Below are 22,833 nucleotides of genomic sequence, written 5' to 3'. Positions count from 1 at the left end.
GACAGGAGGAAAAGACTAGAAGAATTGAATAAGAACACAGAGGGCTTGCAAGGGATGACCTTATAGGAGCAAAAAAGCCTCCGAATTATAAGACGTCCTCTACTGCCCCCCCACCACCACACTATCACCAACACAAAAGAATATGCACCGTTTGTATCCTCGAGAGCTTGGATCATGTCCGGGTCAAGGGCAGTGCTGACCAGCATTTCCACGTAGCTGCGATACATCTCCTTCATGGCTCGCGTATTCAGAATACGGCCTGTTGGCACACGCTCTGGGTGGGGAAAGGGAAGTTGAGAGAGAAGGACGGAAAAAAAATAACACCACGACCACACAGATTTCTTTCCTTCCAGTCTCTGACTGAACTGCAAATGTTTCCCATCCTGGACAAACTGTGGTTAAGAGAATGAGCTGTGATCTTAGAGAGGGAGGGCCATGGCTCAGTGGTAGATCCTCTGCTTGGCAAGCAGAAGGTCCCGGGTTCAATCCCCAGCATCTCCAGTGAAAGGGACTAGGCAGGAAGGTGATGGGAAAGGCCCCTGCCTGAGTCCCTGGAGAGTCGCTGCCAGTCTGAGTAGACAAGACTGACTTTGATGGACCAAGGGTCTGATTCAGTATAAGGCAGCTTCATGTGTTCAGTGCTAGTTCAAATCACAGCTGGAAAATTATTAGATGGTCCAGTTCTCCCACCTACAACCCAGAAGTAATACCACCAGCGTATTTTACAGGGCCACTGTTAGGATTACTGCAGTAATAATATAGGGAATTGCTTTGAAAGCTGACAAAGTGTGATATAAATGCTAATACGTACCACTGATATTTCCCCACCCTGGCACTAAAAATAGAAGCCCCTCATGAACAAGGCAAGCTCCTTCCCTTACCAACACCCCCCTGAAATTGACTTCTCACCCTAAATCTGGCTCTGTGGTTCTTGAAAAACCCACCTCACCTACATCCTGCTCCAGGATCGTAACCTCACCTTGAATCAGTGGCTCCTCTGAAGCTATGAAAAAACACTCCCTTTCAACTGCTAGCACGGACCATTTCCTCCACATGGGCTGAATCCAGACTAAATTCCTAGAACTTTATTTACCTCGCTTACACTCCACCTTTCTCCCCAATGGGGACCCAGAGCACTCCCCACTCTTCCATTCTATCCTCGCAACAACCCTGTGAGGTGGGTGAGGCTGAAAGGGTGTGACCGGCCCAAGGTCACGCACCCAGCAATGCTTGAATGGCAGAGCGGGGATTTGAATCTGGATCTCCCAGATCTTAATCTGACACACTAACTCAGCGTTTCTCAACCGGGGTTCCCTGGAACCCTAGGGTTCTGCGAGAAATCGCTTGGGGTTCTGCGAGAAATAGTGATAAATAGGCTAATCACATGTAAATCACATGTAGGGGTTCCCTGAGACATGAGTATTATTTCAAGGGTTCCGCAAGGGTAAAAAGGTTGAAAAACACTGCTCTAACTAGTACACCACACTGGCTCTCTGCCTCTCCCACGGGCTTCACTACCTCTGCCCTCCATCATAGCCCACTTACCTACAGGAAATGTTGCTCCTGGTAGACAGGGGACCCTAAGGAACAACATTGGGGGTATGCAGCGGGAAGGGGGAAATCTATGGAAATAGCCAAATTCGTGTGGGTCCAATCCCATTATGTTCCGGGTCTCTCCTGTTCATTTTCTAGGATGCCTAGCCGAGTTGCCTCACACACCATCACCGTGCATTTTCTTGGAGCTGGAGGCCCCACCTCACTCTACTCACCTTCCTCGCTCTGCTGGTCAGGGCTGGAATCCGAGTCAGAGGAGGACGCCGCTTCCTTCAGCCACTTTTTCCTCTTCTTGGGGGGTGGTTCAGCCTTGACCTTGGCTGGCTTGGGTTTGGGTTTAGACGTCCCGCTGGCTGGGGCAGCTTTGGGGGGGGCAGGCACAGGGGGGTCAGTTTTCTCCACTTTGGGGGGCTTCTCTGCCTTGGCTGCTTTTTCCGCTTTGGGGGGCTTTTCGGGCTTCTCGGACTTGGGAGGCTTTTCCAGCTTAGGCCCTTTATCAGCCTTGGGGGGCTTCTCGGGTTTGTCCGCTTTTTCAGCCTTGGGGGTCTTCTCGGCCTTGGCGGGCTTGTCTGGTTTTTCGACCTTCTCCGGGACTTCCAGCTTCTCGGGTTTCTCCACTTTGGGCGTCACAGGAGCCTTGGGGCCAGAGGCCTTGGGTTGGCTCTGTCTCCTGCAACAGGAAAGACATAACTGTTAGACTACCAAGACCCAAGAACTGGCTGTTCTCCATCCTTAGAGACAAGGTCTGGTATGAAGAGGGGGGACTGGGCTTAGAGACAAAGTCTGCTAAGATGGGGGGAGGGTTGTGTGTGTGTTTAAAATAACTCTTTATTTTCAGTTTAGTTTATAATAAGAACAACGACAAAAATAGCAGAAAAGAGAAAGAGTCCAGTAGCACCTTAAAGACTAACAAAATTTCTGGCAGCTTTTGTGAACCACAGCTCACTTCTTCAGATATAGCTAGAATATGATTCCATCTATCCTTAAGTAGAGACGACTGAATTAGACACCCAATGGCAATGTAAATGTAAAAAGCAAGTAAATGTCATTAGCAGGCATGATTGGATTAGGTGTTATTTGCAGAGGGGTAGTAGGCGTGGAGAAATCAGCACTGGTAATGAGACAGGAATCCCAGATCTCTATTCAGTCCAGGAGAATGCATAGTCTTGAGCTTCATTATTAGCAGTAATTCAGCAGTCTTATTATTAGTCTTTAAGGTGCTACTGGACTCATGCTCTTTTCTGCTGTTAGTGACAGACTAACACGGCTATCCATCGTGATCTAACAACAAAAATAAAAATACAACAGCAGTAGGTTAAACATCCTCATACAGTCGAGATATGTTCCAATATTATACACCAGTGCTTTTTACAGAAATCATACCATTTGTTGCATTCACTTAGCAGAACAATAAATGCAAATCATATGATAGTTTCAATGGCATCGTTTAATTCATGATGCCCCCTTCTCCACATATTCTAGAAAAGGCAGCCATCTATTTAAAAATTTCATAGAGTAGAAGTTATTTGCTACTTTTGAGTTGTGAAGATATCTTATCTAAAATTAAAAGGTTCCATACCTTCTCATACCACTGCCCAGTAGCAGGCATCTTAGCTTTTTTCCCAGTAAGAGGCGATCAGAAATTTTGCTGCCAGTAGAAGTATCAAACTCAATTCCCTTTTTTGAGTAGAGAGTTGTTGTATATCAAATTTGTCTTGTAAAACAATTAAGGCATCATGGAGGGACTGTGTATTGAGTGATTAATTCTCTCTCTTGCAACATCTTGTCTCAAAATAAACTAATTTTCGGGCATGTCCACCAGCAGTGCAGAAAATTAGCCGTGAGGGGAGGGTTTTAATGCAAGGCGGGTTGAGGGTTGCCTTGCCGTATTCCAGTTCCTCAAATCTGGGCAGTGTGATTTGCATATTATGCATGGTTTGGTGATTATGCAAATCAAGCACATTAAATTGTCACCCCTGTCTCCTGGTCGCTTTTGAGTCCAGCTCCTGGCAACCACCACCAAAAGTACAGGGGAAAGGATCCAAGAGCTTCCTGTCCGTCACATCTTTTGCCTGAGCCAGACCTGAGCTGCCCCTGAGGCAGGGAAAGGGCAAAGATGGTTAGTTCCTGGCACAATCAAGCCCTCCTGAAAGGGATCTGCTAAATGGCTAGGCAGGTAGAAGTCAAAGAGTCCAAGTTCTATACTTTTTTGTTGGGGGGGGGGGAACTGCCCACACATTTTGCCTTGTGTCTTCCAGATCCACGAGGGCTAGAGACTTTTTAAAAAGATGAAAACTGAGAATCTGAGCCAGCCAATGGGCTGAAAGAACACGTCCATAACCTGGGCACAACAGAGACAAATGGGCCACATGGCAGTCTTGCTAAGGGATGCTTGAACAGCAAAGATAAGAGAATGAGATTAATTGCTGTTGGTTTGGGAGAATAAGACAAGCTTAGAGAGGTGGCCCTTTGAGTCCCAGCACAAGCTGAAATCAAGGCGTAGGATGTAGAGAAAAAGCCCAAGCAGGAAAAGGACAAAGATGATTAGTTCCTTGCACAACCAAGCCCCCCTGAAAGGTGTGTGGGATGGGCTAAATGGCTAGGCAGGTGGAAGGCAAATAATCTGAGTTCTATACTTTTTTGTTGTTGTTGACTGGGGGATGGGGGGGAGAGGAAACAGTCAAAAGACCAGCTCATGGGTGAGATGAAGCAACAGAAGCTAGAAGAAAAAGGGACCAGACAGTGGCCAAAGAAAGGGAGGTTTCCTTTAGAAAAGTTGCGTGACCAACAAGTGGCTTTGTTTTAGCACTTATGTGAACTGCAAGTGGCTTCTCAACACACTGGGTTGGATCCAGCCAGCTTTTCCACTCCATCTTAACCCCCCCATTTCCCTCTTACTACAACACCTGTCTCACATGGGTTTTGGCCATGCAGGTCCTGTGATCCCCAGCATAGCCTTTTCTGATGGCCAAAGAAGGACCCCCTCCTTCCTTAAGGTGTCACCAGAAGAAAAGGTGGTTGGATCCAACCCATTAAGCCTCCCATCTTTCTCCCATTACCTGACAGCCTGCAAGGGCCGATGCCAAGGCTTCTTGGAGCAGACCCGGACATAATCCTTCTTGTTGATGTTCTCCAAGAACTTGACATACAGCCGTTGGTACCGGTTCTTGGCGTCGCCGAAATAACCCAAATACTGCAGGGGTAAAAGCAAGGTAGGAAGGAGCTGAACAGCAGAAGTGTTGAAGAGGACTTTCCCAGAATCAAACAGGATAAGGAACTAAAAAAAACCAATCCTTTCCATAAAGAAGAAAAAGAGTTGGGTTTTATAACACGATTTTCTCTACCCTTTAAGGAGAATCAAAACGGCTTACAGTCTCCTTCCCTTCCTCTCCCCACAACAGACACCTTGTGAGGTAGGTGGGGCCGAGAGAGATCTGAGAGAACAGCCCAAGGTCACCCAGCTGGCTTCATGTGGAGGAGTGGAGGGGGGGAGAACCGGTTCTCCAGATCAAAGTCAGTGGGAAATCAAACCCGGTTCTCCAGATTAGAGCCCACCACTCTTAACCACTGCTCTTAACCACTACACCACACTAGCTATCAATTGGACCAAGCCCAACAATTACAAAGAGCAAAACGTGACCCAAAGTAGCCAAGGGGAGGGTGAAGCACACATTACTTCACGTGTTCCTCCCACAAGAACCCAGTCCCTCTGCCTTTGGCTTGACCCTGCATCATAACCATGGCACAAAGGTGTGTGTGTGTGTGTGTGGGGGGAGGGCCAGTTTCTCAGCAGTGGGAAGGTAAGAGACACAGAAGGTAAAAACCCCAACTTCAAATCCACAGTCAAACAAGCCCCTGAGGCCTCCCACATCCAGGGCCTGAGCTTCTCTGCCCGTGTTCACTGAGCAAGTGCATTTGCACAATCAGCAGAAGAGTAAGAACATAAGAAAAGCCCTGCTGGATCAGACCAAGACCCATCAAGTCCAGCAGTCTGCTCACACGGTGGCCAACCAGGTGCCTCTAGGAAGCCCACAAACAAGACAATCGCAGCAGCATTATCCTGCCTGTGTTCCAAAGCACCTAATTGTAATAGGCATGCTCCTCGGAGACTGTAGAGAATAGGTATGCATTATGATTAAATTCCATTTTGACTAGTAGCCATGGATAGCCCCCTCCTCCATGAACATGTCCACTCCCCTCTTAAAGCCTTCCAAGTTGGCAGCTATCACCACATCTTGGGGAAGGGAGTTCCACAATTTAATTATGTACCATATGGGTATCAAGAAAATTGGAATAGGCCAGGCAGCAGGAACACTTACGTTGCTGGTAGCACAAAACTGACGCTGCCCGTCCTTGATTTCAGGGGTGAACTTCTGAAGCAGAGCTTTCTGTACCCGCCAGATTGGGGGTGGCTCCCGCCCAGTCTGAAGGGCAAGCTGCAGGAAGACAAAGAAAGAAGTGCTGGTCACAGTGACGTCGATACAACCCTGTTATCAACTAACCCAACTGTGACGCTGTAACAAGCTTCCTGATATGGAAAGATAAAATGCTTGAATATGCTAATATGGCCAGAATGACCTTTATGGCAAATCCTATTTACAATGAAACCATAGAACAGTTCATTGAGAAATGGGAACCATTTTACACTTATATGTCAAGATTATTATTATTATAACACAAAAAGCATAAAAAAATATTTAGACGAACGTATGTGACTTGCATAAAGTCTAGTCAGAATGATTTATTTGGTTGATTTCTACGGTGAATTGTTTTTTTAAGAAATGCTAATCACTATATATATATATATATATATATATATATATATATATATATATATATATATATATATATATATATATATATAGGATAAAATGATCAACATATATATCTTAAGAAGTATAAACATTTATTTAGTTAAACATAAACATATTGGACTGTTACATTTGCTTGTTAAATAATTCTACAAATCCAATTCAGTTTATATATTTATATATTTGGAAAAATGCTTTTTCCATATTGGATGATCTCCTTTCCCTCCTTCCCTTTTTTCTCTTCTGTATCCCCTCATTAAAAAAAAAGAAGGAAGGCGTAACTCTGCGTAGGGTTACACTGAAAGAGACCCAAAATGTACTCTACTCCCCCATGGCTAGTTTGTTCTCATGAAATGATTAGGCTGGACTTCCCCCAGTTACTTACAGAACAGAGTCTACAGCAGCAAAGGACTTGTTTATTGATGAGAATTTATACTGATGAGAATTTATACTGATGAGATCAGTACATATTCTCATCTAGAAACTAGCCCTTTCCTTGTGTAAATTCTGTTCTGCAAATGGTATCTTTTTGCTCTTGCTAGGAGGAACATCCTGGTTTTTTCCAAGTAAGGCAGATGCCCAAATGGTTAAAAAAAGGCACCTAGCCGTGGTCTAGCTCAGTGACAAGTGCATGATACACTTCCTTAAGGGAATCCACCTTGTTAAGAATGCTCTAACGTGAGTCCATGCAGTGCAGTGAGAGCACTGAACTAGGACCAGGGAAACCCAGATTCGAATTCTCACTCTGGAACAAGTTCTCCTTATGAGCTTCAAGGCAGTCCCACACTCTCGGCCTAACTTACCTCCCCTGATAGGAGGTGGGGAAATATATCAGTCCTGATGTCCTCAGAGGAAGGGGAGAATAAAAGCCCAGGTAAGTCAGAGGCACAGTTTCACGCTACAGCAAATAATTAACAGCCTGATATAGTTTAATGAAGATAAAAAAATAACTGTGAAGGTGTAAAGCATATGGAGGGTGTTATTGGACTCCCTGGTTTCAGTAACAACAGTCTATCATTTTGGTATGTGTGTATTTCTTTTTCATTACGTTAATTTCTCCTTAGTTTCACGGTTACTCCTCTTTTCTTTTGGTTCTTATTCGGTGTACGCTGTCTCACACGAGCTCCATAAAATTCTGCAAAACGGAAGTGTTAATTTGCTCTCAAGCTTAGATTGTTGTTTATGAAATTCTAACACTCATTTCCCCCCAAAACTCATTTTTGTCAAGGTGTAACAATTTGGGGTTTGGTAAAATTAAGCGTTTCAATATTGATAAAGACAGGATGCACAAATCTCAAAAAAGAGAATTATCTGGAAGCCTCTGAGATTCCGGCCTCAGTGAAGGTGGGCAGACATGAAATCAATGATTCCTTGGTTAGGAGACTGCTCAGTTGTAAGAATGGGGTTTTATTTTAACTTTTTCAGAGATCTGCGTGGTACAAAATCTTAGCCAAGATTCAAACACTGAAACGTGCAACACGCCTTTGAAAACGCCTTTCAAAACTTTATGTTTCTAAATACAATCCCACTTCACCACAGCCTTCCAATGATACATCCGGGCCAGCACACTGGTCTCCTTACACACCTTGAGGGCCTGAACGTCTTCAACTCGTATGACAAACTCATCGCGCTCTCGGAAGATCCCCTCCCCGCCGCTCTCCGCATCCTCTTCGTCCGTCTCCCCGCAAATGGCCGCCGTCTCCTGCTTTTTGGCGAGGTGAAGGGGCCGCGTGTCCTCTGGATCCTCGGGCTCGGGGGATGCTTGAGCTGGCAGCTCTTCGGGCACCGGGGGGGCCTCCTTGGGTGAGGGGGCTGGGGAGATGGGGGGTGGCGGCAGCTCTGGTTGCGTCTCTGCCTCCACTGATGGAGCTGGGCTGGGGGGCTTCTCCTCCACTGGTGGCACATCTGGGACGGAAAAGAAGTGGGAGGAGGGGTGAGCATCCATGGGTTAGCAGTCAGAGGTGGGGAGGTCCAGAAAATGGGGGGGGGGGAAGAGAAGGAATAATTTGGGTGTAGAACTGAGAAAACAGAACATACAGCCCCAGTGGATCACACCAATGGTCCATGCAATCCAACAAGATGTTTCCCAGTGGCCTACCAAGATGGCCCTGGCTTACAAGTGGCTTACAAGTGGAGCACGGTAGCCAAAGCCTCCTCTATTGTTGCCTTTCAACTACTAGTATTTGGAGTTCTTCGGATCTAGGGGTCTTCGGATCTAGGGGTCTTAGTAGACCAAACATGGAACATGAGTCAGCAGTGTGATGCGGTAGCTAAAAAGGCAAATGTGATCTTGGGCTGTATCAACAGTAGCGTCCAGATCACACGAAGTAATGGTATTGCTTTACTCTGCTCTGGTTAGACCTCACCTAGGGTATTGTGTTCCGTTTTGGGCACCACAATTTAAGAAGGATGTAGATAAGCTGGAATGTGTCCAGAGGAGGACAACTAAGATGGTGAGCAGTCTGGAGACCCAGTCCTATGAGGAAAGATTGAAGGAGCTGGGCATGTTTAGCCTGGAGAGGAGATGACTGAGAGGAGATATGATAACCATGTTCAAGTATTTGAAGGGCTGTCATATAGAGGATGGTACTGAGTTGTTTTCTGTTGCCCCAGAAGGTCGGACCAGAACCAATGGGTTGAAATTAAATCAAAAGATTCTTGTAGGTTATCCGGGGTGTGTGACCGCCTAGACATTAGGAAGAACTTTCTAACAGAGCGGTTCCTCAGTGGAACAGGCTTCCTTGGGAGGTGGTAAGCTCTCCTTTCCTGGAGGTTTTTAAGCAGAGGCTAGATGGCCATCTGTCAGCAATGCTGATTCTGTGACTTTAGGCAGATCATGAGAGGGATGGCAGGAAGGTTTGCATCAGTGTTTGGCTCTCGTGGCCCTTCTTGCATGCCCAGGGTAGTGCCGATTGCCACTTTGGGGTCAGGAAGCAATTTTCCTCCAGGCCAGATTGGCCAGGGATCCTGGAAGGTTTTTTTTGCCATCTTCTGGGCATGGAGTAGGGGTCACTGGGGGTGTGGGGGGAAGTAGTTGTGAATTTCCTGCATTGTGCAAGGGGTTGGACTAGATGACCCTGGTGGTCCCTTCCAACTCTATGATTCTATGAAAGAGCTCTAGTCCTAACTTAGGGTAACTGGCCAAAAAAATTGTTTTAATGCAATGAAAAAGAATTTGATCATTAAGAATTGTTTACATATAGGGGCTAAGAGAATGCAGAAGGAAGTTAATGCTAAATACCAGGCAGAAAATTCTCAGAAACTAAAAACAAAAAAAGTGGGTAACCGCGTTAGTCTGAAGAACACTGTCTTAATAAAAAGCTTTACATGGATTTTGTTTACAGTTAAAAAGCAAGATGTTTAATAGTTAACTTATTAAATAGTTAACTTATTAAATAACTGATTCCCTCGGCACCATTTGTTGCCTTCGTTTTGCCTTGGTGCAGCCCCCTCTTTTCTTCATTAATAGTTATATAGGAAAGAAAACACCAGGAGGAAGGGTCCGCTCATAGCTTTAGTGTGGACAGGGATCCTCGCCACTCACCGTTGGGTTCTCCCTCCTTGCGGTCCGTGGGGTCATACAGCGCCGAGATAGCCGAGGAGATGCTCTTCTGGAGGTCCTGGTTCTTGCTCACCGAGTCCTCCTCGTCAGACGAGAAGGAGGGCAGCGTCTCCAGGTTACGTTTTAGCTCCTCATCCAGCCGCTTGCAGGGGCTGGTGCAGCTCATGACGAGCCCGGCCGGATCCCCTTCGGGCCCATCCAGGCCCCCCGTCAGCATCGGAGGTCCCATGCTGAAGGGAGGCGGGGGCTGGGAAGATGACGACGAAGACGTAGCGGACGGGGGGCGTGGTGTCTTGGAGGGGCTGCCTGAGGAGGAGGCCACTGCGGCTGCCGCCCCAGGGCCCCCCACTGTGGCTGACGTGGAAGAGGAAGGCAACGTCTGACGCTTGCCCGACTTGAGGAAGTCCAAGAAGGACGCCATGAACCCCGACTTCATCTCCGGCTGCTTCTCTTCCACCTCCTTGATCTTCTGCTTGATCTTCTCCCGGGTCTGGGAGTTGTCCAAACTGCTCTCTTGCGGAGGCTGATGAGACGGAGCGGGAGCCTCCAACCGAGTCCCCTCCAGACCTTTGGGAACTGGCAACTTGATCTGAAACAAAGAGAAGGGAGGGGAATGGGAGGGAGGCTTTGAGAAGCTCCCTGACACCATCCCCCAAAATCCATCTTCCAGTTTTTACTTTTAGGAACCTCCTTTTTTAGGGCTTCACCACAAGTAGGTGACGTGAAAGACCTCTGCCTGAAACCCTGGAGAGCCACTGCTGGTCTGAGTAGACCAGGGGTGGGGAACCTTTTTCCTGCCAAGGGCCATTTGCGCATTTATAACATTATTCGGGGGCCATAACCAGGTGTAGATCTCCCGGGGGGGGGGGGGGAGAATACGGTTTCCAGGTCTCCAGCCACCACCTGGAGGTTGGCAATCCCAGGGGAGACCATGCAGAGAAGGCCTGGAGGGTGCCTCCGCTCCCTTGTCCTCCCCGCCTCCCAGGTGGGAGGGCAGCCAGCAGTAGGCCTGAGCAAACGAGGTGCCAGAAGGCAGCTAATCCACAGGGAAGGAAGGGAGGAAGGAAAGAAAACAGAGAAAGAGGAAAAGCGAGGGAGGGGAAAAGAGAAAGGGAGAAAGAAATGGAGGGAGGGGGAGAAAGAAAGAAAAGGACGGAGGGAGACAGACAAAGAGACAAAAAGAGGGAGAGAGGGAGAGAAAGGAGAATGACAGAAAAAGAAGAAGAAAATAAAGAAAAGCCTTCCCCCACACACACACACCTGTGCACGCCGGCCCCACGCGACCAGGCCCCAACCTCCACGCCTTTCCCCCCACACCCCCAGCCCCGGAGCTCCCGAGGGCCGCAGAAAATGTCCTCGGGGGCCGCATACGGCCCCCGGGCCTGAGGTTCCCCATCCCTGGAGTAGACAATACTGACTGTGATGGGCCAAGGGTCTGATTCAGTATAAGGGCAGCTTCATGTGCTCATGTGTGCCTTTCACACCACCTACTCACCTAGTCCCTTTAACTGGAGATGCCGGGGATTGAACCTGGGACCTTCTGCATGCCATGCAAATGCTCTACCACTAAGCTACGGCCTTTCATCTGGCATCTCTAGATGCTCGAGGCTAACCACCCATGTGCACAGCAAGATATTACTACTGAGACTCCCCTCTTCTTCCCATAAGCCCTGCTGATCTGGAGCTCTGCCAGGAGGGCCTCTGTTCTCTGGTCTCATATGGCACCTGCCTATGTCACCCCACCCCATATATACCTTTTGTTCACAGTGAGATATTGCAGGTTTTTAGGGATTCTGGCCCAGAAAGCGACCAACCCTTGGCATAGCTCTGCTCTTGTTTTCAACCTCATGTAGCCCCATTATTGTCATGAGGAGGACTAGAAATTTCCCCTTTTGAAAACCTGAATTCTCAGGATGCCTATCAGGTATAAAGATTTTGTGGGAAAGTACCACACATACATACATAGATTAATCACGCACGATTTCTCCTCATTCAGTGCTCCCAAATGGCCATTTGTTACTTTCTTTATATTACACTTGCTCTCCCCAGAGATCATTTGGGACTCCTGCTGTCCACAAATCCTGCCACTCATACATGTTCATTATCTGCACCTAAGAAACCCAAATGCTGCCAAGAAAAACAATGCTAAAACCATATTTTAAAGCTGAAAAGATTGCGAGTCTTAGGAGTTACTTTTAATTGTGAACTTCTCAAACCCTGTTTTAGTTCTTTTTTTAAAAACTGTCTAGTCAAGAAAATTTGTGGTCAAAACATTGTACTTGGATAGGAACACTTCCTTTCTGCATTGAAGCAGAGAAAATTCTGCAGAAAGGAAACCCAGATTTTATGCTTCGGACAAAATATGCAGTTCAAGGCACGCCTGCTGGCTTCTTTTGCATACCTCCAAATTTGCATGCTGCCTTTTTAAAAGAACGTTTCATTGGCTCTTGCAAGAAATGTTAATAATAAAGGTGGCAGCATTAGACAAATTCTTGGAGGGCAGGTCCATCAATAGATATTCGCTATGGTGGCCAGATGGAACCTCCATGTTCAGTGAAGTCTACCTCTGAAAACCAGAAGGCCGTGGGTAAATGTTCAAACGTTTCAATGTTTTCATATTCACTACCTTGGGGACCCTGATCGGGTGGAAAGGTGGCATTAAATGTTTTAAATAAAATTTAAAAATGAATCATAGAGGGAGGCTTTGGCCTTGTGCCCTGATTGTAGACCTAACAGGGGCATGCAGTTGGTATTTGTGGGCCAACGGATGCCAAAACAGATGGACCATAGGTGTGGCCTTGTGGCGCTCTTACCCGCTGCAAGCCCCATCTGTAAATGCCGGACCCGTTCAAACGCTGCGTGCATACATCATGGTGTAGTGGTTAAGAGCTGTGGACTCTAATCTGGAGAACTGGGTTCGATTCTCCACTCCTCCGCATGAGAGGTGTACTCTAATCTGTTGAACCGGGTTGCTTTCCCCACTCCTACACATGAAGCCAGCTGGGTGACCTTGGGCCAGTCACAGTTCTCTCCAAACTCTCAGCCCCACCTATCTCACAAGGTGTCTGTTGTGGGGAGGGGAAGGGAAGGTAAGCCGGTTTTATTCTCCTTAAAAGGTAGAGAAAGTCGGCATATAAAAACCAACTTGTCTTCTTCTTTTCTACATTATCTCTGCGACAATTTTTCTTGCAAAATCCCACAGCCACAGAAGAACTTGGTCCCGAATCTAACCAGAACTTCCCCAACAGAGACAGCCGCTTTGGGTTCAAACAGCTGTAAAGGGTCAGACTTAAGACAGAGCCTGGTGACCAGGGCACTTCAAGTGATAGTTGCCAAGGGGGATGGGGGCAGCATCTCGCTCTCACACACCCTCCTGTCTCTCAGGCTCTTAGCTGCAGCCAAAAGTAGTGTTGGAAATTAAAAAAAATGTGAATACCCAGAAAAAAACTGGGGCGGGGGGGAGATAGTACATATCCCCCCAAGGACTATCTTTAGAAATTTCAGGAGTACTGAAAAAACCTCCTATGAAATATTTTTCTTGTGGGATGAGTGAAATGCTTCTAGACCAGGTTTTTACTCCCTCAAAATGTATAGCATGAAAAATGTGTCTGTACAGCAATCTAAAGCAACAGAGAACAAGAAGAGTTGTTTTTTATATGATGACTTTCTCTACCACTTAAGGAAGAATCAGACCGGCTTACAATCTCCTTCCCTTCCTCTCCCCACAACAGACACCCTATGAGGTAGGTGGGGCTGAGAGTGTGTGACTAGCCCAAGGTCACCCAGCTGGCTTCATGCGTAGGGGTAAGGAAGCAAATCCAGTTCACCAGATTAGCCTCCGCCGCTCATGTGAAGGAGAAGAGACTCAAACCCGGTTCTCCAGATCAGAATGATAATCCCTATGTATACTGTACACACATTCAGCATATTTCAATACATTTCTTGCTTAAATGTGAACAATTCTGGTGACAGAGAATACACTGACCTGGATAGCCCAGGCTAGCCCGATCACGTCAGAACTTGTAAGCTAAGCAGGGTTGGCCCCAATTAACTTTTGATGGGAGACCAAGGAAGGCCAGCGTTGCTAGGCAGAGGCAGGCAGAGGCAAACCATCTCTGAATGTCTCTTGCCTTGAAAATCCTATGGGATCGCCATGAGTCGCCAGCAACTTGTCAGTAAAAAAAAAACCTAAACTATAATAGGTTATATCAGGGGTGTCGAACTCATTTGTTACAAGGGCTGGATATGACATAAATGCCACTTGGTTGGGCTGGCCAATGTGCACCACAAAATTTAATGCCAGGTACCGGAGATACAAATTGTATAGAAGACACAGGCAAAGCCAATTAATTATATTATTTTTTTACTTAAAAAACAATAACTCTCTTGCAGTATTTTCTTTTATTTAACAATATTGGATAATTGATACCTGGGCGGGGGGATGGCTGCCTTCACTGGCGAGTTCTCCAGCCCAGATTGGGAGCATGGGGGCGGCTGCCTCGGCTGGCTCACGGGCCAGATAACAGCTCTCAAAGGGCCACATCCGGCCCCCTGGCCTTATGTTTGACACCCCTGGGTCGATCCTGTTTAGATTTCTACAGGGGCAATTTTCACTGATTTCCACCTCCCGCAGCAGCACAAAATCCCCATCCCCCAATGCTGCCCCAGTGTTTTCTAATGGCTTCAAAATTTCCAGAAAGTTTACATCTGAGAGCCAGCGTGGTGTAGTGGTTAAGAGCGGTGATTTGGAGTGGTGGACTCCAATCTGGAGAACCGGGTTTGATTCCCCACTCCACCACATGAGCGGCGGAGGCTAATCTGGTGAACTGGATTTGTTTCCCCACTCCTCCACATGATCTTGGGCAAGTCACATTCTCTCAGCCCCACCTACCTCACCGGGTGTCTGTTGTGGGGGGGGGGAATGGAAGGTGATTGTAAGCCGGTTTGAGTCTCCCTTAAGTGGCAGAGAAAGTCGGCACATAAAAAACAACTTTTCTTCACCTCCAGCTGAGAATACCAAACTTACTGCAAATGTCTGGGGGGGGGGGGCACTGGCACTGCTGCACTAATGACCATGTGGTCAAGCTGACCCATGTGGGAGACAGACCCGAACATTCCTGCAGTCATGTAGATCACTGTTCAAGTATCAGCCATTTGGGGCAATATTCACATCCCTCAGGGTGCATAAGAATTGGCCCTACAAAGCCTAGGATTAAGTAAGGGTAAAGTGTCCCACTGTGTCACAACCCACTCATGGCGACTCCATGAAGTTCCACTTCACGGGGTTTTCAAGGCAAGAGATGAGCAAAGGTAGCTTGCCATTGCCTTCCTCTGCACAGCAGCCCTTGGTGGTCGCTCACCCAAGCACCCATTAGTTCACATCATACACCAGCCTCCACCTTCTCAGAATTGACCATTTCAGAAGTCTCACCCATGACTCTAAGTTACAGGCGGCTGTGGTTTTCAGTGGTTAAAAGTTAGATAATTTTAATTGTAAAGAATATTTTTTTCTTTTTCTTCTCTCTTTTTTTTGTAAACAATATTTTATGCTCAGTACTCTGGTAAGTTTCAGAGGTTTAGAGAATCCCCCCCTTTCTGTGTTTTAACGTGGTACTAAAATGTAAACATAAAAGTAATCAAAGATTGCGACATGGTTTTACAGCGATCTGAGTCAAATTTTTGTAATGGCCTTTGTGTGTGTAAAGTGCCGTCAAGTCGCAGCCGACTTATGGTGACCCCTTTTTGGGGTTTTCAGGGCGAGAGAGCTGGTTTGCCAGTGCCTTCCTCTGCACAGCAACCCTGGACTTCCTTGGTGGTCTCCCATCCAAATACTAACCAGGGCTGACCCTGCCGAGATCAGGCTAGCCTGGGCCATCCAGGTCAGGGTTAATGGCCATACAATAAACCTGAACCTAAAAAAACACACTAGAAGTCTTACTCACTCTACCGCACAATCAGCCTAATAAAGCCACAAGTCATATTTTCAACAATTTGCCCCTTACCCATTCACTGTGACACGCCCCCCTTTCAAATGCCCTGAGACCTTGACAACAAATCCACCACCTCTCCATCCCAGCTTACCTTGAGAGGTTTGAGGGACTCCAAGCCGGCTCCGGGTTCAACCCCCTCCTCCCCAGCCTTCTTTCCCCTCCCTCTCCCCCTGCCGCGGGGCTTCTTGGTTCCGTCTTGAGCCACGCCGTGAGGCGGTTCCGTCAGAGGCCTGATGCGGGGTCTCCCACGGGGGCGGGGCGGGCCTTCCCGCTTGGGCTTGGTGGGCTTGCGCCCCCGGCGTTTGGGCCCGTCCATGAGGCCGCTGTTAGGGGGGCAGAAGTCTATGTCCCCCATGGGGCTGAGAGTGGTCCGGTTGGTGCGGCAGCTGGAAATGAGGTCGGGAAGCAGGTCGGGCAGACGCCGACTGTTAAGGCGGATGTCGGCCGGGACGTCCTCCTTATCCTCGTCATCCTCAAACTCATACTCCTGGGCGTAGTTCTTTTTGGGGGGCTGGAACGGCGGCTCCCGCTTTTTCAACAAGTGGAAGGACGAGGTCTTTAGCAGCTTCTTGGGTTTGGACGAGCAAAAAATGGGCGACGTTAGACCTGACTTGGATTCGGAAACGGGCACCGTCCCGTGCTGTCCAGACTGAATTAGTCCCAGCTGTTCCGTGTTGACAGTCGAGGGCAACTCATGCTTCACCGACACAGAATCCAACCCCAAGTGCTGTCCGTCCCCACTTTCCGAGGGGCAGTAACTCTGGTACCCCTGGCCTCCGGGCATCATGTCGTAACCTCCCCCTTTCATCCCCTCTCCCCTCTCCATGCCCTGCGTGCCATCGTCCGGCTTTGGGAACTCATCCCCGGCACAAGGAGGCGGCCCAAACATGTCCTCCATGCCCGGGAAGAAGCTACGGTCTTCGTCCTGTAACAAAGAGTCCGGGAAGCAGATGGAGGTCAGGGGGACGAAGCGTTGCTTGGCCCCTTGCGGGCTGGGGCTTTCGAACTGGTCCTTGCCCTCCAGTTGGCCTTGAGGGACCTGCTGAGAGGAGTCCGGGTCCAAGCTGGCATCGGGAAGGAGATGCTGCTGTGTCTGGACCGACCCGCCTTGTCCCAGGTGGGACTCCAGGCTCAGCTCCGGTTCCAAGAAGTCCTGGATCTCTTGCGACTGGGAGAGGTTACCTTGGGGCATCACCTCCATGCCCTCGGACTGCATTCTCTCCTGCTGCAGCTGGCCCTGCAGTTGCGGCGACTGCTGCGGCTCGAGCAGCTGCGCCTCCATGCTCTGGGAGCGCACGTGGGCTTGGTGCAGGTGTGCTTCCAGGGCCTGCATCTGAAGCTGTGGCGAGGGTGCCTCTGCCTGGTGCATGCGCTGCGGCTCCATCAGGTGGACGTCCAGCGGGGTGCGCACCTTCCCCCGGGGGTGCAGCTGACTCTGGGTGTGGGTCAGCACCGACTGGAGCAGCTGGGACTGCTGCTGCTGTTGCTGCTGCTGGGAAAGGGCGAGAGGGGGAAGGTCGGGAGGAGAGTCCAGCATCAGCGTGGCCCCTTGCTGCCCGGACATCAACCCGTGGGACTCCATGGGGTGTGGCTGGGGGGCGTGCTCGGGAGTCTTCTGCAAGTACGAGTGAGCCTGGGATATCTCCTTGCTGCCCGCGTCCATGTGGCCCCCCTGGAGATGCTGCTCCACCGACTTCTTGATGTCTTGCCCGTAGGAGTCCATGGAGCCGGCCTGGTGACTGTAGTGGACGACGGAGGTGGCCAGGGACTCGGGCGTGGAGCGCGTGTGCTGATACTCCTTGGGCCTCTCCCCTTTCTTCTTGTCCTTCAGGCTCTGAAGGGACATCTCGAGGCCTTGGTTGTCCAAGTTGGAGTTGGTCCGTATGACGCTCTGCAGGTGGTAGCGCTCCTCGGTCTTGCTCAGCTCGTACCCCATCCCTTTGCCGGCCCGCTCCTCGCACTCCACCATGCCCTCGGTGGGCACCCGCGGCGGGCTCTGCGACTGCAGCAGGTGCTGGATCAGGAACTCCTCGTCTTCCGTCCGCTCGGACGACAGCAGGTCCGAGTCAGCCTTGGCTTTGCCATACGAGGACGCCCTCTCCAGCCCTCCTTGGGAACTCTGGTAGCTTTGGGTGTGAGCCGACTGCATGAAGGAAGGAGACAGCACAGACGTGAGATACTTCTGGGACTGCCCGGGCGACGCCACGCTCTGGGGCCGGTTTGTCGTGGGCGACTGGAGCGGCCGGATGATCTGGGAAGGGCTCGAGTCCGGAAGGTTTTGGCTGTGCGAGTAGCCGATGGACTGGCTGTGCCCCGGCATCGCAGGCGAGTGGCCAGTGCTGTAGCTGAGCGACGGGCTGGCCGTGGGCATCCCCTGCGAATGGGCCGGCACGTAACTCGGTGTCTGGCTCACGGACACGTGGGGCTCTGCCTGGACGCTGTACGACAGGCCCTGCAGCTGCTCGGGGGAGTAAGTCTGGTTCTGACACGTCTGCAGGCCTTGCCCGCCTTGCACAGCCTGGCCCTGTTGGGCCTGGCCCGCCGTCGAGTAGCTCTGGGCCTTGCTGACGCTGGTCAGGTCCTGGGCCTGGCTGCTGCTGAAGCCCTGCGAGGCCTGGCTGACCGAAGACAGGTTCTGCGGCTGGCTGACCGAGTAGCTCTGCGGTTGGCTCATGGAAAGCAGGCTCTGGGGCTGCCCGGGCGAATAGGCTTGCGACTGGCTCGAGATGACAGAGCTGGGCTTGGGCGTGGACGAGCTGTAGTTGCTTTGGCACTTGGGCGTGGCCGTGGAGCGGGGCGGCTGGCGGGAGGCCGAGTAGCTCTTGGACTTCGAGGAGGAGGTCGTGCTGGAGTAGCCCGGGGACTGGATGATGGGGCGGTAGCTCTGGGAGGGCTCTTGCCGGGTGGCCTGGGAGGTCTTCTGCTGCTGGGAGCCTTCACTGCTGGCGGGGGACTGCTCACCCAAGGGGCTGCAGGAAAGGCTGGAGCGGTGGGGCATCTGCTGGTAGCTGCCCCCGCAGCTCAGGTAATGCTGGAGGGAATGGGCGGACGGCAGCTGGGGCTGGGCGCTTGAGGGCCGCTGGTAATGCTTGATCACGCTGTCCTGCCGGGGGATGGCCCGCTCGATGGAGGAGGCAGGCGAGCTGGAGAAGACGGAGGTGTTGTAGAGCTGGGACGTCTGGTCGGAGGGCCCCAGCGACGACGACAGCAGGTTGAACTGGGAGGGGAGGTGGCGGGACGCCGACTCCTGGGCACTGCGGTAAGCCGAGCTCTGGGAGGGCAGCCCCGTGCCCAGCACCGCACTGCCCAGCCGATCGAAGCTGAGGGACGATGGGACGCTGGACTGAGAGGACTTGATGTGGAGCAGGGGGTCATGGGGGGACAGGAGGCCATTGGAGGTGGGGCTGAAGGTGGCATCCTGCAGGGTGAGCGAGGAGGTGACCGGGAAGCTGCGCCCGCTGAAGGAGGCCGGGTGCTGGTATGCGGAGAGCGCCGACGAGGAGGGGAAGGTGCCAGAGCCTGGGAGGGCTCCTGAGATGAAGAGCTCGGCCGGGGCTGGAGTGTGCATGGCTGCAAGGGAGAGAGAGAAACGGGTAGGTTAGGGTCTTCTGAACAAAGCCACAGAAACAGCAGATCACATGCACAAGGAGATGCAACTTTTCACTTATTCGAAGAGGGCACTAGAGAGCCAGCATGGTGTAGTGGTTAAGAGCGAGGCTTTGGAGCGCTGGAGTCTGATCTGGAGAACCAGGTTTGATTCCCCGCTCCTCCACATGAGCCACGGAGGCTAATCTGGTGAACTGGACTTGTTTCCCCACTCCTAAAGAAGCCAGCTGGGTGACCTTGGGCTAGTCAGAGCTCTCTCAGCTCCACCTACCTCACACGGTGTCTGTTGTGGGGAGGGGAAGGTGATTGTAAGCAGGTTTGAGTCTTCCTTAAGGGGTAGAGAAAGTTGGCATATAAAAACCAATTATTCTTCTTCTAAGGAAATATCTGCTGTGTTCAGCTGGTACTTTGCTTCACTTTCCTTTCAAACTCCCATGACCCAAAGGTCTTGTGCAGTAAATGGGAAGCCTTTATTTCTTTAAGGAAAATATAGCGGAGAGATACTTGGCTTCAGCAAGTGTTATTTTTGGATCTCTATCCACCAGCAGAAAGGGGACTGCTTTGTCTTTTGGTACGGTGGCAGATAATTTAATTAGAATAGTGATAATCCATTGATTGCGGTAAGTATTGTATAGGGGACATTCCAACATCATATGAGATGATGTTTGGGGGTTGGACTAGCTGACCCTGGTGGTCCCTTCCAGCTCTATGATTCTATGATAGTGTGTCGACTCTCTTCAGGTCACATGGACAAAGTCTATCTGAATAAGGTTAGAGTTATCTTCCTTCTAGCACTAGTAAGGAGATATCAGCTGTGTTCAGCAGGTACTAAAAACCCCACTCCAAGGGTGGTAGCAACGACAAGCGCATAAAAGCGCTGCAGGCTGTGGGTCCTGCCTGTGGTCATGGCCAACAGCCACATCTATTCCCCTCCCAGTGCAGAGATGCTAGCATGAGGTTCCTACTCCCCCCGCCCTTTCTTGGTAATTGGTGTACTTGCACTAAAAAGGGTTTGCCTGCTTGAAGCAGCGGGTACTGCATGAATTGTGCACCATCTGTGGTTTTAATGATTTGTAAGACTGTGTATTTTATTGTTTTAAACGTTTTATTGGTATATATATTTGAAGAAGAAGTGTTGTTTTTTATATGATGACTTTCTCTACCACATAAGGAAGAATCAGACCGGCTTACAATCACCTTCCCTTTCCCACAACAGACACCCTGTGAGGTAGGTGGGACTGAGAGAACACTAATAGAGCTGAAACTAGCTCAAGGTCACCCAGCTGGCTTCGTGTGTAGGAGTGGGGAGACAAATCCAGTTCACCAGATTAGCCTCTGCCACTCATGTGGAGGAGTGGGGAATCAAACCCGGTTCTCCAGATCAGACTCCACCGCTCCAAACCACTGCTTTTAACCACTACACCACGCTGGCTCTGTGTGTGTGTGTGTGTAACAGGTGATTTTATTGTTGTTACCCTGCCTGAGCCTGTCCTCTGCTGGGAAGGCCAGCTAGAATTTAAAATAAATACATACATAAATAAATACTGTGTTCTTGGGTTGACAAAATCTCTCCCACAAAAGCTCCCCCCAAATACTCGGCAAGTGAAAGTTCTCCGCCTTCTTTCCCGGTGCTACAGAGCGGTTACCTGTTTGCCAGGATGGGGTACGGAACTGGGAGAGGAGGGAGGAGGCAGAAGGGCCCGGCTGGGGTGCCCGCGACTCCAACGCCGAGATGAGGTTCATGACAGAGGCGTCCGGGGTGGCACTGCTGGCATGATGGAGCCCTGTCTCGAACAGGCCGGAGAGACCTGGGAGGGGAAGACAGAGATGCTGAAAGCCAGTAAGGGGAAAGAAGATCAGATGAGCATGCCTATTATATTAGTTGCTGTGGAACACAGGCAGGATAATGCTGCTACAGTCATCTTGTTTGTGGGCTTCCTAGAGGGGCACAATTGGCCACTGTGGGAGCAGACTGTTGGACTTGATGGACCTTGGTCTGATCCATCATGGCCTTGCTTATGTTCTAAGACAGAAGGACTCATCAGAAGGGATGAGAGAAGGACTACATTAGGGCTTAGATGAGGGGAGTCCTAAAACAGAGAGCCCCATGGTGCAGAGTGGTAAGCTGCAGTACTGCAGTCAAAAGCACCACTCACGCCTGAGTTCAGTCTTGACAGAAGTCGGGTTAAGGTATCCGGCTCAAGGTTGACTCAGCCTTCCATCCTTCCAATGTCGGTAAAATGAGTACCCAGCTTGCTGGGGGTAAAGTGTAGATGACTGGGGAAGGCAATGGCAAACCACCCCGTAAACAAAGTCTGCCTAGTAAATGTTGGGATGTGACATCACCCCATGGGTCAGAAATGACCTGGTGCTTGCACAGGGGACTACCTTTACCTTTTTAAAATGGGGAGGCCAGAATGTGTGTGTGAGTGGGAGCATCGATGAGGGACTAGGCAGTCATGTGAACACATGATGCTGCCTTACAGTAAGTCAGATCACTGGTCTTACCCCAGTCAGTATTATCTGCTCTTCCTGGCATTGGCTCTTCGGGGCTTGGGGCAGGGGGCTGACATATCACCTTCTACCTGATCTTTTTAACTGGAGATGCCAGGGACTGAAACTGCGACTTGCTGCATGTGAAGCAGATGCTCTACCGTGGAGCCACAACTCCGCCCCCGCACAAACCAGCCAAACCAGGAGAAGGGAGGAATCTGCCAAGTCGAGGAATCAGCAAAGGGACAGGCACATACACACACACAAAGGAGGAGGGTGGAATGATAAGTCAGCGGCTGGACAGATGGTTGGCAAAGGAGAGACACGGAAAGTCAGAAAAAGCAGGAAATGAAGGACAGATGAGAAACTGGAGGCAAGGGAAGGCCCACTGGGGTTTGGAGAAACTACGCAAAGCGAATGAAGCAAAACTGGACCAGAGTACAGGCAGGACAGCACTCACATGTGCAGAGGAAGGGCATATAAAAAAGTGACGTGGAGCGATGGTGTGGGCTTGGTTAAATCATATATGCATAGAGAATTAAGGGGGGGAAGCACATTACCTGCTGGATGATGGTTTGTGGCATAGCCCTGGAGAGGATGGGGAGTGGCGTATGCTTGGCGATGCAAAATATCCGTGTCTGGGTGCGAGCTCCGGGATCCGCCGTACACCAAGCTAAGACAGACAGACAGACAGACAACCGACAATCAGCTTCGGAGACTCACCAGGGAAGGCAAGTCGAGATCACATGCGCTTTAAGCATCCCAAAATGTGTGCACAAAAGGGCGGTTTAAAGAATCCTTTCAGAGTTTACCAGTA

The 22,833-nt window shown here is 50.0% G+C and overlaps 2 protein-coding genes across 2 annotated transcripts in view; both read right to left on the bottom strand.

Annotated features, from left to right (window-relative positions):
* The window catches only part of LASP1 (LIM and SH3 protein 1), a 279,531-nt gene that overhangs the window by 141,637 nt on the left and 115,061 nt on the right, over positions 1-22,833 (bottom strand). The gene's annotated exons all lie outside the window — the stretch shown is intronic.
* The window catches only part of PRR12 (proline rich 12), a 42,375-nt gene that overhangs the window by 7,176 nt on the left and 12,366 nt on the right, over positions 1-22,833 (bottom strand). Inside the window, exons 2-10 of the mRNA XM_056863247.1 lie at positions 22,577-22,689; positions 21,170-21,331; positions 16,009-19,487; positions 9,910-10,516; positions 7,951-8,270; positions 5,874-5,990; positions 4,614-4,747; positions 1,770-2,224; positions 149-274 (exon numbers count right to left, since the gene is read on the bottom strand). Coding sequence (XP_056719225.1) covers positions 149-274; positions 1,770-2,224; positions 4,614-4,747; positions 5,874-5,990; positions 7,951-8,270; positions 9,910-10,516; positions 16,009-19,487; positions 21,170-21,331; positions 22,577-22,689 — 5,513 coding nt within the window. The remainder of the gene's footprint in view (positions 1-148; positions 275-1,769; positions 2,225-4,613; positions 4,748-5,873; positions 5,991-7,950; positions 8,271-9,909; positions 10,517-16,008; positions 19,488-21,169; positions 21,332-22,576; positions 22,690-22,833) is intronic.

This window comes from Euleptes europaea, chromosome 18 (genome assembly GCF_029931775.1).
Source record: "Euleptes europaea isolate rEulEur1 chromosome 18, rEulEur1.hap1, whole genome shotgun sequence".
In the NCBI taxonomy this organism is placed as follows: Eukaryota; Metazoa; Chordata; class Lepidosauria; order Squamata; family Sphaerodactylidae; genus Euleptes; species Euleptes europaea.
Note: the sequence above shows the minus strand (reverse complement) of the source record. Positions and strands in the feature narration are given on the sequence as shown.